Genomic DNA, 15,694 nt, shown 5'->3' on the forward strand with positions numbered 1-15,694 from the left:
GGTGGACATTTTGAACAATTACTATAAGGTGATGTGAACAGTTGTGTCATAGACAGACCTTCAAAACTTGGAAACCAAGCATTTCTGGAACTATGTTGATATAAAATATTTTTATTGCCTACATATGATGAACTCTTTCCTGAAGTTATGCCATGTATTTTTGAGACACCCTGTATATTAGCATTAGTAGTGGTGAATGATACAAGGAAGAAAGCTATACAGCATCAGCCAAAAAAAAAAAAAAAATCTACCTCACCTCATCTTTCCATCCCCTCTAATAATTTATCTAATTCTTCCTTAAATTTATTCAAACTTCCTGCCACTTCCACAATACCAGATGGAAGTTTATTCGAAAAATTAGTCACCCTCTGTATGAAATCAAATTTTTGCACATCTGTCTTACAACCATCCTTTATCAATTTAAATTTATGGCCCCTTATATGAGTTGTCCAAGAAAGAGTAAAGATACCATCATTGTTCAGTTTTCTCAATCCATCTAAGACTCTAAGACCTTAAACACTTCAATCGGGTCTCCTCACAGGTGCCTAGTTTTGGAGAATTGCAGTTTTCAGAACAAGTCTTTAATGATGAGTACTGTTTTGCATCCTTTACTAATCTTTTTGCTCTTCTCTGCACCCAGCCCAATAGATTTACATCCTTCTTATAATGAGTGTCCTAATGTGTGTCCTAATTTATGAAATATATTTCCCATTTACCTGATGGTAGTGTCACCAACAATAGCTACTTCTTGTGGGGCCAGCACTTCCTGTACCATGGAGGATTTTGTTGTCATGTGATGCACAAGTGTAGTCTATAACTTTGTGCTTTGCAATCTTAGTGCTTGATGGGTTCCTCTTTTTAATTTCTTCAAGTGCATTAGCCTTATTCTTCAAGCTCTCGTATAAGCACATCAGAATGCTGAATTAATGCTTAATCTCCTCATACTCTGTGTCCAAAAAAGACATCTGCTTTGGCTGTGTCATGTCTCCTGCTACTCTAAGCAGCTGTGAAGGAAGGACAAGTCTCTGGTTTAGAACTGTGCACATGAAAATCATTAGTTGCTTTTTAGAAGGACTCATTTTGACTTTATTTCTTTATTATAGTAATCACAGCATAAATGTTAAATTTGTTTTGTATTTAAATTTTAGTAATGAAATACAGAAGCAAATAAATAAAATATATTAAAAAATATTAATTGCATATTATGATGTGAGGTATATGTTGCTATTTGTTTACTTTTACGAATCAGAGAAGATCCATGAAATACTTGTTGCATTTAAATTTTTATTAAAATCCAGTAGGAAATAAGTAAAGTATTAGAAACTTAAGTGAATATTATGTTAAAGTATAAAAGTGAGAAGAATTATTTTTATATATTATTAATTAATTAATTAATAATATATAAAAGAAATTAATTAGCAGTTAGGAAAGAAGTTAATTAGTTATTTACTTTTCACTTCTGTCAATCACAGAAAATGAAGGTGCCTCCGTAGCCAGGTGGGAAGGAGCAGCAGTGCGTAGCATACGCTTCTTGATTAGACCGGGGTTCGAGCCCGTCACCACCAGGTCAGGGAATGACCACCGCATATCTCGGAGCAATATGGCCTTAGTTGCTAATGCTCCTAAAAACCAAATAACTAACTAACTAACTAGCCTTCGTAGCTAGGTGGGCAGGAGCAGCAGTGCATAGCACATGCTTCTTGATTAGACCGGGGTTCGAGCCCGTGACCACTAAATATGGAGGGTGCGGAAAGGTCAGGGAATGACTACCGCATATCCCCGTAGCAATATGGCCTTAGTTGCTAATGCTCCTAAAAACCAAATAACAATAATAACAGAAAATGAAAATTCAATTATTTAAAAAAAATGAAATGCATCTGAAATGAATAAACAAGTTAAGCAATTGCATTGCTTAACTTGTTTATAAAGTCATTGTACACATTGGACGTAGCATCTTTATGTACAGAAAGAAGCTATGCCTGATGTGTATGATTACTTTATATGGTTTTCATAACTTGAGGTTTTTGCCCTAGAATGAGGATTTCAAACCATACTATAGCTTAACAACATTTTAATATTTTTATGTTTAATTTAATCCTTCAGAACTAACTCCTCCTTCACCAAATCATGAAGAGATGGTAACTACAGAGGTTACAGATATTAAAGAAGGAAGTGAGACGGATGAACCAACAGGAACAACTGATGAAACAGAAAGCAAAACTGAAAATGAGGATAATGCTATTGAAAATACCATTTATCCTATGCTCTTTGATCAGGACAGTAGAGATAGTAATTATTTAGCAAGTGTTTTAGGTGATGCTCTGATTCAAGGACTTACTGCTGTTACCCAAGAACGTCCAGCAGATCCTGTTGGTTATTTAGCTACTTGGCTTTATCATTATGCTAACAGAACATCTCGTGGAAGAACATCGTCAAGAGGACAAAGTAGTACAAGATCTCATCGTGTAAGTAATCTCTCAGATTTAAAGTTATTCTTAGTTACAAAACATGGCTTTTGTAATCAATAGCATTATTTAATTTTATCAATATATGAAGACTGTTAGCTGAATGCTTGTAATTGATTTTATTAAAATGAAAAAACCTAAAAAATTTAATTTCATTTCATTAAAATTAGAAGTAACTTTACCAATTCAGAAATGATTTTATTAGACATCAGCGACTGTTATTTGACTTGGTAATTGTGATAAATAAGCAAAAGATATTATAAGTGACATATAAATGCTTACAAGAGTTCTTTAGATCAGTGTTTCTCAAAAAATGGGTTCAGTCTCTCTAGAAAAAGAGTCACAAATGATATCTAATTAGAATAATCTTAAGAGAAAAATGGAAAAAACATTTGGGATATGAAAGGTGAAAATCCAAGTAGGAAACGAATAAACTGATCCAATAATTGAGATCACTTGTTCCTGTGAATTTTGAAACAGACTGTAATAGCATTGCCTCATTTTTAAACAATAATGCTAACCATTCAGTAATGTTATTTGTTTAAAAATAGTGCATTTAAAAGTTACCTGTGGGTAGTGAAAATCATTTTTTTGTGAGTAGCTTAAGGCAATTGGAAATGTCTCAACTGACAAACATGTTGAAAGATAAGATAGTTTACTAAAAATAATTGCAGAAAAACGGTTTTAACATAAAATAACATAAAAAAAAAAACTATTAAAGAATTAAATACAAAAGAATAAATTCTGGTTGTGAATTAAGTTTTTTGTATTCCTCCTTTAAAAAAGGAAATAAGTAAGACACATATGTATAGGATACATAGGAAGATAAATTATTTTATCTTACAGTTATATAAGATTAATTTCCAAATAATTAGTTGTTAATTTATAGGTACACCACACTCCTCCAGTGTAAGCATAATTCATACTCCTCGAGGTAGAGTAAACAGCCCTCTGTGATATCCAATTTATATCACCAGTTTTGGTGCTGTACCTTTGAAATTTGAACTAATTTTTAATAGCAACCTGTAGTTCTATGCCTAGAAAATACACAGATGAGCCAAAACATTATGACCACCTACCTAATATGATGTTGGTCCTCCACGTGCAGTCGAAAAAGCTTGTACCCGGTGAGGCACGGATGCTACAAGATTTCCAAATGTGTCTGGTGGTAAAAAAAAGGTAAAGTGCAGCCATTATCAACCCACTGCAGGATGGAAGCTTCCTCAACAATTCATGCTGAGGGAAATGGGCCATAATCTGCCACGCTGGTCCAGTGCAGGTTAGCAGATTGACCGTATTCAGCAGTCAGGTGCTTGAACCCCAGTCTATTCAAGGAGCATGTGCTACTGCACTCCCGCTCCTGACCACTCAGCTACCACATAACCTGCAGATCCGTTAACTTCTCTAAGGTCCGTGGTTGAGATGCCGCAGATTGGAGTTGCTGTTCCAACACAAACCACAGATGCTCGATGGGATTGATGTCTGGAGAATTTGGAGGTCAGGGCAATACCTGGAAGTCTTCCTCATGTTCCGCGAACCAATCTCGAACAATCTGGATGGTGTGGCATGGCGCATTATCCTGCTGACAGACGGCACTGCCAGAGGTGAAGACCATTGCCATGAAAGGATGTACCTGGTCAGCAATGATGTATAGGTAGGTGGTAGATGTCAGAGTGCCCGGCTCTTGAATGACTGGACCCAGGGCATTCCAGCAAAACATTGCCCAAAGCACGACACCACCGCCACCAGCTTGTTTTTGCCCCAAAGTTCATCCAGGCATCATCGCTTCCCCAGGTAAACGATGCACACGTACCTGGTCGTCCACAGGCAACAGGAAACGTGATTCATTGGACCAGAGGACCTACCAATCACTCGAGGTCCAGTTTTGATTCTCGCTTGCCCATTGTAGGTGCTGTTGCTGGTGAACTGTGGTTAGCATGTGCACTCGGAGCTGCCTGCTCCTACGCAGTCCCATGTTCGGCAGGGTTTAATGTACTGTGTGTGTTGTGACACATTACTCCCATCATCAGCATTTCAATTACTGGCGAGTTAATACACAGTCGCCTTTCTGTTGCCACGTACCATCCGAGAGAGCCTTCGCTCACCTCGAGCATCGATGAGCCATGGTCGTCCAGCACCTCGCTGGTGATTTGTGGGTTTCCCCTCCTTAGACCACTTTCCGTAAGTACTAACCACAGCTGATCGTGAGCATCCCAGGAGCCGTGCCATTTCAGATATGCTCTGATCCAGTTGTCTGGCCATTACAATTTGCCCTTTGTCAAACTTGCTTAAGTATGCTGCCTTTCCTGTCTGAAGAACAAGAGTAATACTCTTGTTCTTCAGATGGTGTTTTTCAAATAGGTGTTTTTATACCGTGTTCCAACCCACACATATGCCGTAGTTCACCTGCAGTTGCTTCAATTTGCATAACGACTCACTGGTCATAATGTTTTGGCTCATCAGTGTAGTTTATAACAAAGATAACTCTTCGAAAGATGATCAGATGACAGTGAATATTTTATGTATAATGGAAATTTTTGGATGGAAAGTCCAATCATAATTTTTTAAATGTATAAATTTTTCTGCAGAAAGTCAAAAATGACAAAAGTCAATTTTTTTTTGTTCTGCATTCTCAAGGAGCAAAGGGAAGAATATACATAAATATAGCCCAGTTATTGTATGAATAATTGTTTTTTTATTTGTATTGTAAACCACTTTGTTTTATTATACAGGGTGTCTCAAAAATATTGGTACAAACGTTTAGGGGAGGTAGGTAACATCTAAAGGAATGCGAATCGCATAGGAACCCATAACTGGAAACGTCATGGGAAAGTAGTAGCAGAGGCACAAGAAGCAGAAATTACACAAGACAGTAATTAGTGGCAAACATTTATTTGACATAATATTAACAGTGGAGTACAAGATGGATGCATTTCATGATGTTACAACAGATGCTCGAAGGTTCCACCATGAGACGCGATGCATGAGTGACACCGACGCAGCATGGATTGGCAGACAATGTCGAACACACCTGGAGTTTCTTTGACAGTAGCAGCAGCAGCGCGGACAAGTCTCGCCACGAGATCCACTTCCGTCTCCACAGGCGATTCATACATGATAGATTTGAGGGCCCCCACAGAAAAAAATCAAGGCTCGATAAATCAGGTGAGCGTGGGGCCAGGCAACGGGCCCACTACGGCCAATCCTTCAACGCCCAAAACGTCTGTTCAAATGGTCACGAACACACGTTCCATAACGGGCAGGCACCCCTTCATGTTGAAACCAAATGTTGCATCTCACATTTGCTGGAACATCATCAAGTAACCCTGGTAGAACTTGTCCAAGAAAGATCCGATATTTAGTGGAGTTCATGCGGGATGGTAACAGGTATGGGCCGACTAAGCAGTCACTGACCATACCTGCCCACACATTTATTGCGAAGCGATGTTGTACCGCGTGGGCCCTCTGCTAATCATAGTGCTGCAGGTCCAGATGGAGTTCATTACATTATGTTAAAGCATTTACTTGGAGAAGACTTGAGAACCCTATTAATTTTTTACAATCAGATCTTCTCTGAAAATGCCTATCCAACTTCATGGCGCCATTCGTTCATTATCGCCTTACCAAAACCAGAAAAAGATCCCTCCTGTGTTGAAAATTACAGGCCAATATCTCTTACGAGCTGCATGGGAAATTTTTTCAAAAGGATGGTTCATACTAGACTCACCTACATCCTGGAGTCAGAGAATCTACTTCCAGAACAACAATATGGCTTTCAGAAAAATAGATCAACGCTGTATGTGCTTATCAAAGCCGAATCTCATATCCGCAATGCCTTTGTCATGGTCAATTTATATTTTGAAAAGGCATTTGATACAACATGGCATCATGGTATTATTAGGGACCTTTATCATCTGGGGCTTCAGGGCCATTTGCTGGAAATAATTAAATTTCCTGCAATTGCGTTCTTTTCAGGTCCGATATAAAAACGTACAACTCACATTCAGGAAGAGGGAGTCCCGCCGGGATCAATACTTAGTCCAATACTGTTTTCAATCCAAGTTAGCAGCATGACACGAGATATCCCAAAAACTGTTCAAACTTATATGTATGCAGATGACCTTACCATTTCATGTCAATCTCAAACTATGAATACCATTGAACGGCAGCGACAACTTGCTATAACCAAAATAGAATCCTGGACTTTACGGAACGGTTACAGACTCTCAGAAAAGAAATGCACTGTCACTCACTTTTGCAAGAAGCGAGCTCTCCATCCCGAACCTGAACTACAAATAAACAATACTCCAATCCCTCTTGTTAATACTGTTAAATTTCTTGGACTAAAATTAGACAGAAAACTAAATTTCCAAGCCCATATCACTTATTTGAGAACTTCTTGTATGAAGCATTTGAATATACTTCGATTTGTCTTGTCGATGTCATGGGGAGCTGATCGATATACTTTACTGCATCTTTATAGAAGTTTAATCCGTTCACGGCTAGATTATGGATGTCCAGTGTATGACTCTGCCCGGAACACTACTTTAAAACAGCTAAATGTGATCCATCACAGTGCTCTGAGGATTGCGCTAGGAGCTTTCAGGACTTCTCCGATCCAAAGTTTTTATATTGAAGCGCATGATCCCCCATTACACCTGCACAGAAAAACGCTACTGCTTCAGTACACTGCTAAGATCCGGAGTCTACCATCGCACCCAAGTTGGGAGAATCTTTATAATACTCGTTGGGAAGCCTTCTTTGAGAGCAAGCCAAATGAAAATAGACCTGCTTCACTCAGGATCAAAGAGCTTGTTCACAGTTGGAATGTCAAATTAAATGAAATTTTTCAAGACACAACTGCACCTGTTCCACCTTGAGCATATGTGTCTGTCTCGCAAGATATACACTTCCTCCAGTGGGGGAAAAATATGATACCTGCCTGCGATAACAGACAGTTACATTCAGCTCATGCTGCTATGAATAGCTATGCCTGTAAAATTTATATAGATGGTTCAAAAACTGACAGTATGGTAGGTGCTGCTTCAATTTTTCCATTATGCACAATTTCATCTACACTACTGCTAGCTTGCAGTGTTTTCACAGCTGAATTGTATGCCATTAAGTTAGCGCTTAATAAGATTATTGAGCTTTCCATCTCATCTGTCATAATTTACACAGACTCCCTGAGTGCTGTCTCTGCCATAAGGAAGAATTTCTCATCCTACATTGAAACAGATTCATTCCCAGCTATTTTCTTGCAGTATGTCCAATCAGTCAATCAGTTTTTGCTGGATCCCTGGCCATTCAGGCATTATTGGAAATGAAAGTTCTGACTTTGCCGCTAAACATCCTCATCCTCAAGTTCCTTACACTGACTATAAGTCTGTCATATGCAAAGCTTGCTACCATAAATGGTCACAGATCTGGAAATGCGACACGAACAATAAACTTTACCAGGTAAAAGAAGATCCAAAGCTGTGGCCGTCTAGCTTCTGACGAAACATACGAGAGGAAGTGGACTCAGAATTGGACACACTCACCATACTCATCTCTTTTTATTATTGGGAGAAAACCCACCACAGTGCTCATCCTGTCAGACACAACTTACGGTCCGTCATTTTCTGGTTGATTGTCCCTTACATTCAACCATCCGGTCAAACACTTTTCAGTCACTCCACTTTGAATACATCACCTGATTTATCTCATTTCTTAGGAAATGAAGCGAATATTACAGAACTTTTATTATATTTAAAACATATTGGCTTGTACAGAAGCATATAATTTAAGCTCTCGAACGATATGCTTGTAAATTAACAATGAACAGACACAATTTGGCCTTAGTAGCCCTTGTGTCATTAAACCGAACAACAACACTCTGGTTATATATGATTTGTATGACATTTGTAGAAGACAGGCATTCCCCTTGTAGACTCCAGTGAATTCAGACAGTGTTCCTATTTGTCAAAGGCTGTAACATAACAGCCGAAGCATTACAGTATTATACAGTTTCTTTTGCACATTACTTATTTTAAGAATTAACCTAGCCTTAAATTTTTTGAATATTGTAATTATGCAGATAGATTAATATAGTGCAATTTAATACTAAAAAGAACAGTGTGTTTTCTTCTCAAATTCAAAAATTCTCTACTCAGTTTATTAAAATAGTTGATAAAGGGTCTTAGTTAAAAAAAAAAAAAAAAAATGTTAATTTCTAATATTAAAATTATTTTAAAGATTAAAAGAATTATTTTATTTTCTTAAATAATTAAATAGGCATATTTTTGAAATATAAAAATAAGCAGAAAAAAATCAGAAATAGTATTATTAAAAGGCTTGGGTGGATGATGTTGTTCCTTCTTTCTCATGAATAGGCATTAACAAATAAAACAATAGATGAAAGTGATGGAAAAAGTGAAGCTGTAGACGAAAAAAGAACACCCCTGGAAAAAACTGTTCAGGAGTCTAAACTGATTGATAATAAATCAGTAGTAGATGACAAACAAGGTATAAATGATGGTAAATTAGAATCAGGTTCAATTCAGAATGAAAATGAAGAAATTCAAAAAGATAAGGCAGATAATAAAGCAGAAACTGGGACTGGATTACGGCAAGTATAGACTTCTTACTGATTTCTTTTATGTTGGTTAGTTAGTAACGACCAGAATAGAAATTAATATTTTGTATCCTGTAATTTATTTATATTTAACAGTGAACTTTGATTCCATTTTTGAGATTCATCATATGCCCCGCTGGCATAGTATACTTTGGTATACACTGTTGACCAGTCGGTTGCATGTTGAATAGAAGATAGGTTTGAATAAGGACAAATTTAAAAATAAACTCAACACTTTCAGCTATTCAGATGAATTCCACAAAAATAATGATTCCCATTCCTATTGCTTTTCACATCTTATAGGTTTAAAAAGCAATGGGAATTCTTTAACTGGTTCTGTAAACCTCTTTTTGTTTTCTGAAGTCAGTTGCTAATTTTCTATTCCAATTGATATTCATTTTTTTTTTTTTTACTTTAATCAAGAGGAGAGAGAGTGGGATTCATTGTAAAGTTTACATTATATTTTATTTTAAAAAGATAAAATCACCAATCCAAATATGCTGGGCTTAACTGAAATACATATGCTTATCACATAATTTGTTATGTATATCTTTTGAGAAAGACTAACAAATTTTTATAAAATTTTAGAGAAATGTTACCTTCTCCTATGCCTTCCCAAGCGGGCAGTGAAATTGAATATGAGGATCACAAAATGAAGGTAAGTAATCTTAATTCCTTCTATTCAGAAAACTTGTTACTGTTATTTATCATAATGAAAAAAAAATGTATATAATTCTTGTAATTATATTTTAAGGATGTTTATTTATGATATATTACAAGAGCATAACACATACTAATTCAAGAAAATAAGAACAAAGAAATTCCACAAAGTGCAGTGCACAATAACTGTTTAAATCAAAATTCACGCAAACTATATAAAGCCAAGTAAGATATTTAAAATCTTTGAAATATAATACTTAATAATATTTATGTTACAGCAAATCCTTATTTTGAAGGTTAAAATTAAGAAATTCAAGCAAGTCCATACAGGTGTACATTTACTGTATTTCATAACAGCATCTAAAGGCACTGTTATGGTGTGTTGGAGAGGTGAAATAAAGTTGTCACTTTTTAAACACTAGATAATACAGTTTGTATAAATTCTTTATCCACTGAGGCAAGTTAGATGTAGCAGTAATAGTAACAATTTTTTTAATATTTTGTTGAGATAATTTATATGAAGAAAAGAATATTAAAAGTTTTACATTCAGTGTGAATAAATTTTTCAGATGTATTTGGATGTGTAATAAGTTTTTGTGCATATTAACATGGCAACAACAGTGAATGGAGATTCATTCCATAAATGTGTTAAGCTATGTCAAAAAATCAGGTAATTATTAATGTGTATTAATAATTATTAATATTAATTCTAGCATTCCGCTAGGGGCCAGAGAGTAAGCATGTCTACTGTATCAGCACTCTTAGAGTAAATCGGAAATCGTTGCCATTTGTAAGTTGTTTAATTCTTTCTTTTGTTATTCATTTCATGCAAGTGCATTAACAGAAACATCTTGTGTTAACTACGCCAAAGATTTACAAACATGAATCAAAATATATGCAAAAAGTGCAACCTACCGCTGCACGTGGTAGAATTGGTATGTCGTGGCTGCAACAATGGGTATCATTTTCAATGCTCATTGAAAGAAGCAACCTATAAAGGGATGGCGAAGCAGAAGAAACAACAGTGGAGGTGTATATTGTGCAGGAAAGAAGAGAGGGAAGAGAGAAGTGAAATTTCCTATTCAGCAGAAGAATTTCACGATTTGCTGAATTCAACAGCTGTAACAAACAAAGATTTAGCAAACCACAAATGCAAGCAAACACCCTAAATATAGAGGACGTACTAAGGAGACTATCCAGTAAAATCCATTTACTGGATTTACTAACAGAAATTGTACCGATAAAGAACAAAATGGAAGACCTGAAGACAGAAGTAGAAGATATCAAAAAATCAATTTCATTTGTCTCAGAATCCTTTTGACAAAATACAAAAAAGCATAAGCAAGCTGCAGGACTCCAACACAGCTATCAACAAAAGAATTGTCGATCTGGAAGCTTCATTCAATCAAAATGAGGAAAATTCCATTCTACTTAACTTAAGGATTACTTCGATAGAACAACAGTTATTAGAAAATAATGTAGAAATAGTAGGATTAACTGGATTAGCAGGCCAAATCTAGATCTTGTTATTCAGCAGCTAGCACTTGCATTGAACTTACAGCACAATAAGGAAATAGAGCACTACTACATACCTAACAATAAAAAAATAAACGATAAGCCTACTCTAATTGTGAAATTTACAAATCATGTGGAAAAGAAAAATGGATGAGAAAGGCAAAGGAAATTCGACTCACAGCAAATGATATTTTTCAGAACAACAGCAATATTCCAATCTACATAAATGAACACTTAACAACTCACCTCAAGAAATTGTTTTGGGAAACAAAACAATTAGTAAAAACTCACAATTACAAATTTTTATGGTTAAAACATGGAAGAATTTATGTGAAGAAGAATGAATCTTCAAGAGCCATCTTGAGTTCAAAGGAACTGCAGTATATAAAATAGACTCCTTTATTGTGGATAATTGTAGTTACTTGAAATCTGGTACTAAGGTAAAATTAAGACATCAGGTATGCTTTTTGAGGAATCACAAATTTTCACTTCACCTTTACATTTTTTAAATAATCCAAATGCTCAAGCTCTTTTAATTGATAAAAAAAACAGTTTTTTCTGGTAGCTCTAAATATCAGGTCATTAAGAAAAAATTGGTTTAACTTCTTACAATATATAAATGCAATGAAAGAATATATCTCATGTATAGTATTAACAGAGGTTAATATAAAAAGTGATGAAATTGCTAATTATAACATACAAGGTTATGACAAGGTCTATAAGTTGAGAGAGTTGAGAAGGGGGGAGGAATAATAATATACTACAGAACATGCTGTAAGGCAATACAAGCTTACCACTTGACTCAGTCTTGTGACTGAGTCAAGTGGTAAGCAGCTTTCTATAAACAGCTTTCTAATGGAATTAGATAACATAATTCTGCAATGGGATGACATACAAGTAGATAAGACCATACTAGTAGGAAATTCAATATCAATTTACTAACCGATGAAACAGAAAATGTAACACTCAGATACTCTGCAATCTTAAACAATTATGGATTTGAACATACCTTATTTGGAATAACTAGGCAACAAAGGATGGTGGGTGATACAACAGTAAGCTCATGCTTAGATCACATTATAACAATATAAAGTTGAAGTATGCAAATTCCTACATACTATTAAATCAACTTTCAGATCACAGAATGTGCATACTAATAATAGATATGCACTCAAAACAACATCCATGTGAAGATATAAAATTAACAAATGTTGTGAAGAAAAATTATTTATCAACAGGTAAACTGAAACAGAACATGGAAAACTTGTTAATACAAGAGCAAATATCCTACACAACAAATGTAAATGACTTTCAAATAAGATAGTACAAATGATAAACAATTCAAGGTTAAATACGGAGAGAAAAGTAAATCACTCAGATTGCAACATAAATCCTAGGAGTAACGGATTAAGCATAAGAAACCTTGGATGACAAAATAAATAGAAGAATTAATGGTACAAAGAGGTAAATACTTAAGGCAGTATAGAAATTGTCCATCAAAGATAGAACATTATCATAATTCTAAAACACTAAGAAATAAATTGACAGGTATGATTAGAAAACAAAAAAAACACTTATTACAATCAACTTTTTATGGATAAGCAGATAACTCAAAAGGAAAAATGGAACATTATAAATAACCTACTAAGTACAGGGGGGAAAAAAACAAGGGAAAATCAAATTAAAACATTATTAGAACAGATCTCTGGTACAAGCAAACAAACAATATGAGGCTGCAAATAGATTTGCCAAAGCTGTATTAGATCTCAGTAGATACAACATACACTATTGCCAAGACTCCTTTGCTCAAAAAGATAGTCCTCCTCAGATAGTGAACTCTTGTGTAGTCTTAGCTCCACAGTACATGGAAATTCTTAAGAACATAGATAGAACAGTTAAAGAACAAGAAAATTTACGGACTGGACTGCATTACAGTAATCGAAGTAAAGAGAAATAAAGAACAGTTCACTGTTCTCTTGGTGGAGCTTATAGCACGAATATTAGAATCGGGAAATTATCCTACAAATCTACTTTCCTTTAAAATACTCCCTATATAAAAAGGGACAACCTGATGACTTTTGTAATTATAGACCAATTACAATTCAGTCGGTTATAAATAAAATAATAGAAAATTATATATTTTCCCATATAAGCAAATATTTACATCAGTATGGACTGTTAAACAACTCTCTATTCTCATATCAGAAGGGCAAGAGCACACAGACATTATTAGAAAGTTTAGTAGACTCTTTTAACTTACATTTAAACAACAATAACTTCATAATGATTTTATTTATTGATTTGACCAAAGCATATGACTTAATTGATATTCCAATCTTGAAACAGAAATTACTGAAATATGGCATAAGGGGAAGAATCAATCAACTCTTAGCATCTTATTTAACCAAAAGAAAAATAACACTGGAAGTAGAGAATACAAAGGGAAAATCATATAATGTAAAGAGAGGAGTACCTCAGGGCACTCATGCAGGGCCAGTCATGTTCAACATCTATATAAATGACATATTCGAAGAAATAAAGAACTCCTTTTTAAAAATTTATGCAGATGATATAATCTTATATACAATTGGAAAGAACCTGACAAAAATGGCAAAAGATTTACAGCAGGATGTAATAAATTTACAAAATTGGTTGCATGACAATAAATTAGCACTCAGCTTTGAAAAAACAAAATTTTTGGTAATTAGACCTCCTCATCAAACCCTGGACATTCATCCCTCTATTAAATTACATGAACATAAATGCCTACATGTTCAGGATTTCCAGAATTGCAAATGTCTAACAGTGGAAGAAGTTTCAAATCACTGTTAACTTGGGTTATGGATTGACTATAGTCTAAGTTGGGCGATGCATATAACAAACTTGTACAAGAAAATGCGAATTTACGTTTACTTTTTTTATTACATTAAAAATAAGTTAAATCTAAGAACAAAAGTTACAACCTTATATTATGCATTAGTGGACTCCCAACTCAATTATTTAGTAAATGTATGGGCACGAGCAAATATAACTTGAAATAAGGGTAATAAACAACTTACTTAACAGGATTTTGAAACTTTTAATGGGGGCAAACTCTTGGAATGATCTGAATAAGAGAAGGCAATTTTTGTTGAAATATAAAATGCTTTATCCAATTCAAAAACTGAAATTAAATTTATTCTTGAAGAATCTTAACACTATTTATGAAGAGTCGAATCTTCAAAGGAACGTATCACATAACTTTAGGAACCCAAAAGCAATTGTTTTGCCTCACCCTAGGGTACTAAATAGATTTGGAGATAGGCACACAATGAACATAATAAATAACGTGTTGGCTAGTGTTGATTTCAGGCTCAGGAGAAGTTATTCTATCTCCAAATTAAAATTCCTAATAAGAAAATTCTTGATACTCAATGACACAGTAGATTAGAATTGATATGCAGATAAACTACCACCTCTGTTTACAGTGTGGAATATACTATGTGTAGTGGCTTCATAGTCTTTTCTGTAAGATAACAAATTTGTACAAAACTGTTGTAAAGGAAGAATTACAACTTGTTGTCAAGAAATTTACTTTTCTTAACAAGTTCATTTATTGTAAACGAATTCTCTTGATAAATAAAATTGTATTGTATTGTATTAATTAATAATTATTAATATTATTAATATTAAATATTAACAATTAATATGTACATTAATTATTATTAATGTACCTGTGTCACATGTGAATTTTTTCTTCCCAATGGAATAAGAGGATATCTTGATTTTTTAACCTTTGTTCAAGAGTGTATCCTGGACTGTTGAAAAAAAAATTTCCATGCGATAAATGAAACTCTGATTTTCATTCAAAATTCAATTGTAGTAATTGGTAATTATTCCTCCTAAGATTATTCCATTTGCCACTAACTGTCAGGCCCAAGGTTACAGAGCTTAACAAATTCAGCCCTTTTTTTTTTTTTTTTTACTTGACTGGTTTTTTATTTCTTAATGAAAATTTTCCAACAAACTGTAAACAACAATTTCTTTGCCACTAAAATTTCATAAACAGTGAAACCTATAAAAGTGATGGACAGTCACTTTCATCATGATAGTGATGAAAGTGACTCTTTCTATTGAACACATAGTGAAAAAGTAAGTTTGCCATAGTATATAGCAACATCACATTTTTCAGATTTTCTCAAATACAGATTTTAGTGTGTGTGTTTGTGTACTCATACATTTTGCAATGACAGTAAAGCAGTCGACTTTTATCTGACAGGCCTTTTACCTCTGTATAGTCCCTTAAATTGTGGTTTTACTCTACTAAGACCATTTGCAATATATATGCCATATTGCTATATGGCCTTTGCTTTATAAATATCATGAAGTTTACCTTCTCACTGCATAGCAGTTCACACAGAACAGCTTTTATCACTAAGTTGTTTTGGTTCACTAATTT

The 15,694-nt window shown here is 34.6% G+C and overlaps 1 protein-coding gene across 1 annotated transcript in view; it reads left to right on the forward strand.

Moving 5' to 3' along the window:
- Positions 1-15,694, forward strand: part of LOC150079425 (uncharacterized) — a 227,770-nt gene that overhangs the window by 179,107 nt on the left and 32,969 nt on the right. The window contains exons 22-24 of the mRNA XM_090383066.1: positions 2,104-2,465; positions 8,840-9,075; positions 9,670-9,739. Coding sequence (XP_090239192.1) covers positions 2,104-2,465; positions 8,840-9,075; positions 9,670-9,739 — 668 coding nt within the window. The remainder of the gene's footprint in view (positions 1-2,103; positions 2,466-8,839; positions 9,076-9,669; positions 9,740-15,694) is intronic.

The sequence above is a fragment of the Mastigoproctus giganteus genome, chromosome 10 (assembly GCF_048544385.1).
Source record: "Mastigoproctus giganteus isolate SK-2022 chromosome 10, ASM4854438v1, whole genome shotgun sequence".
NCBI lineage: Eukaryota > Metazoa > Arthropoda > Arachnida > Uropygi > Thelyphonidae > Mastigoproctus > Mastigoproctus giganteus.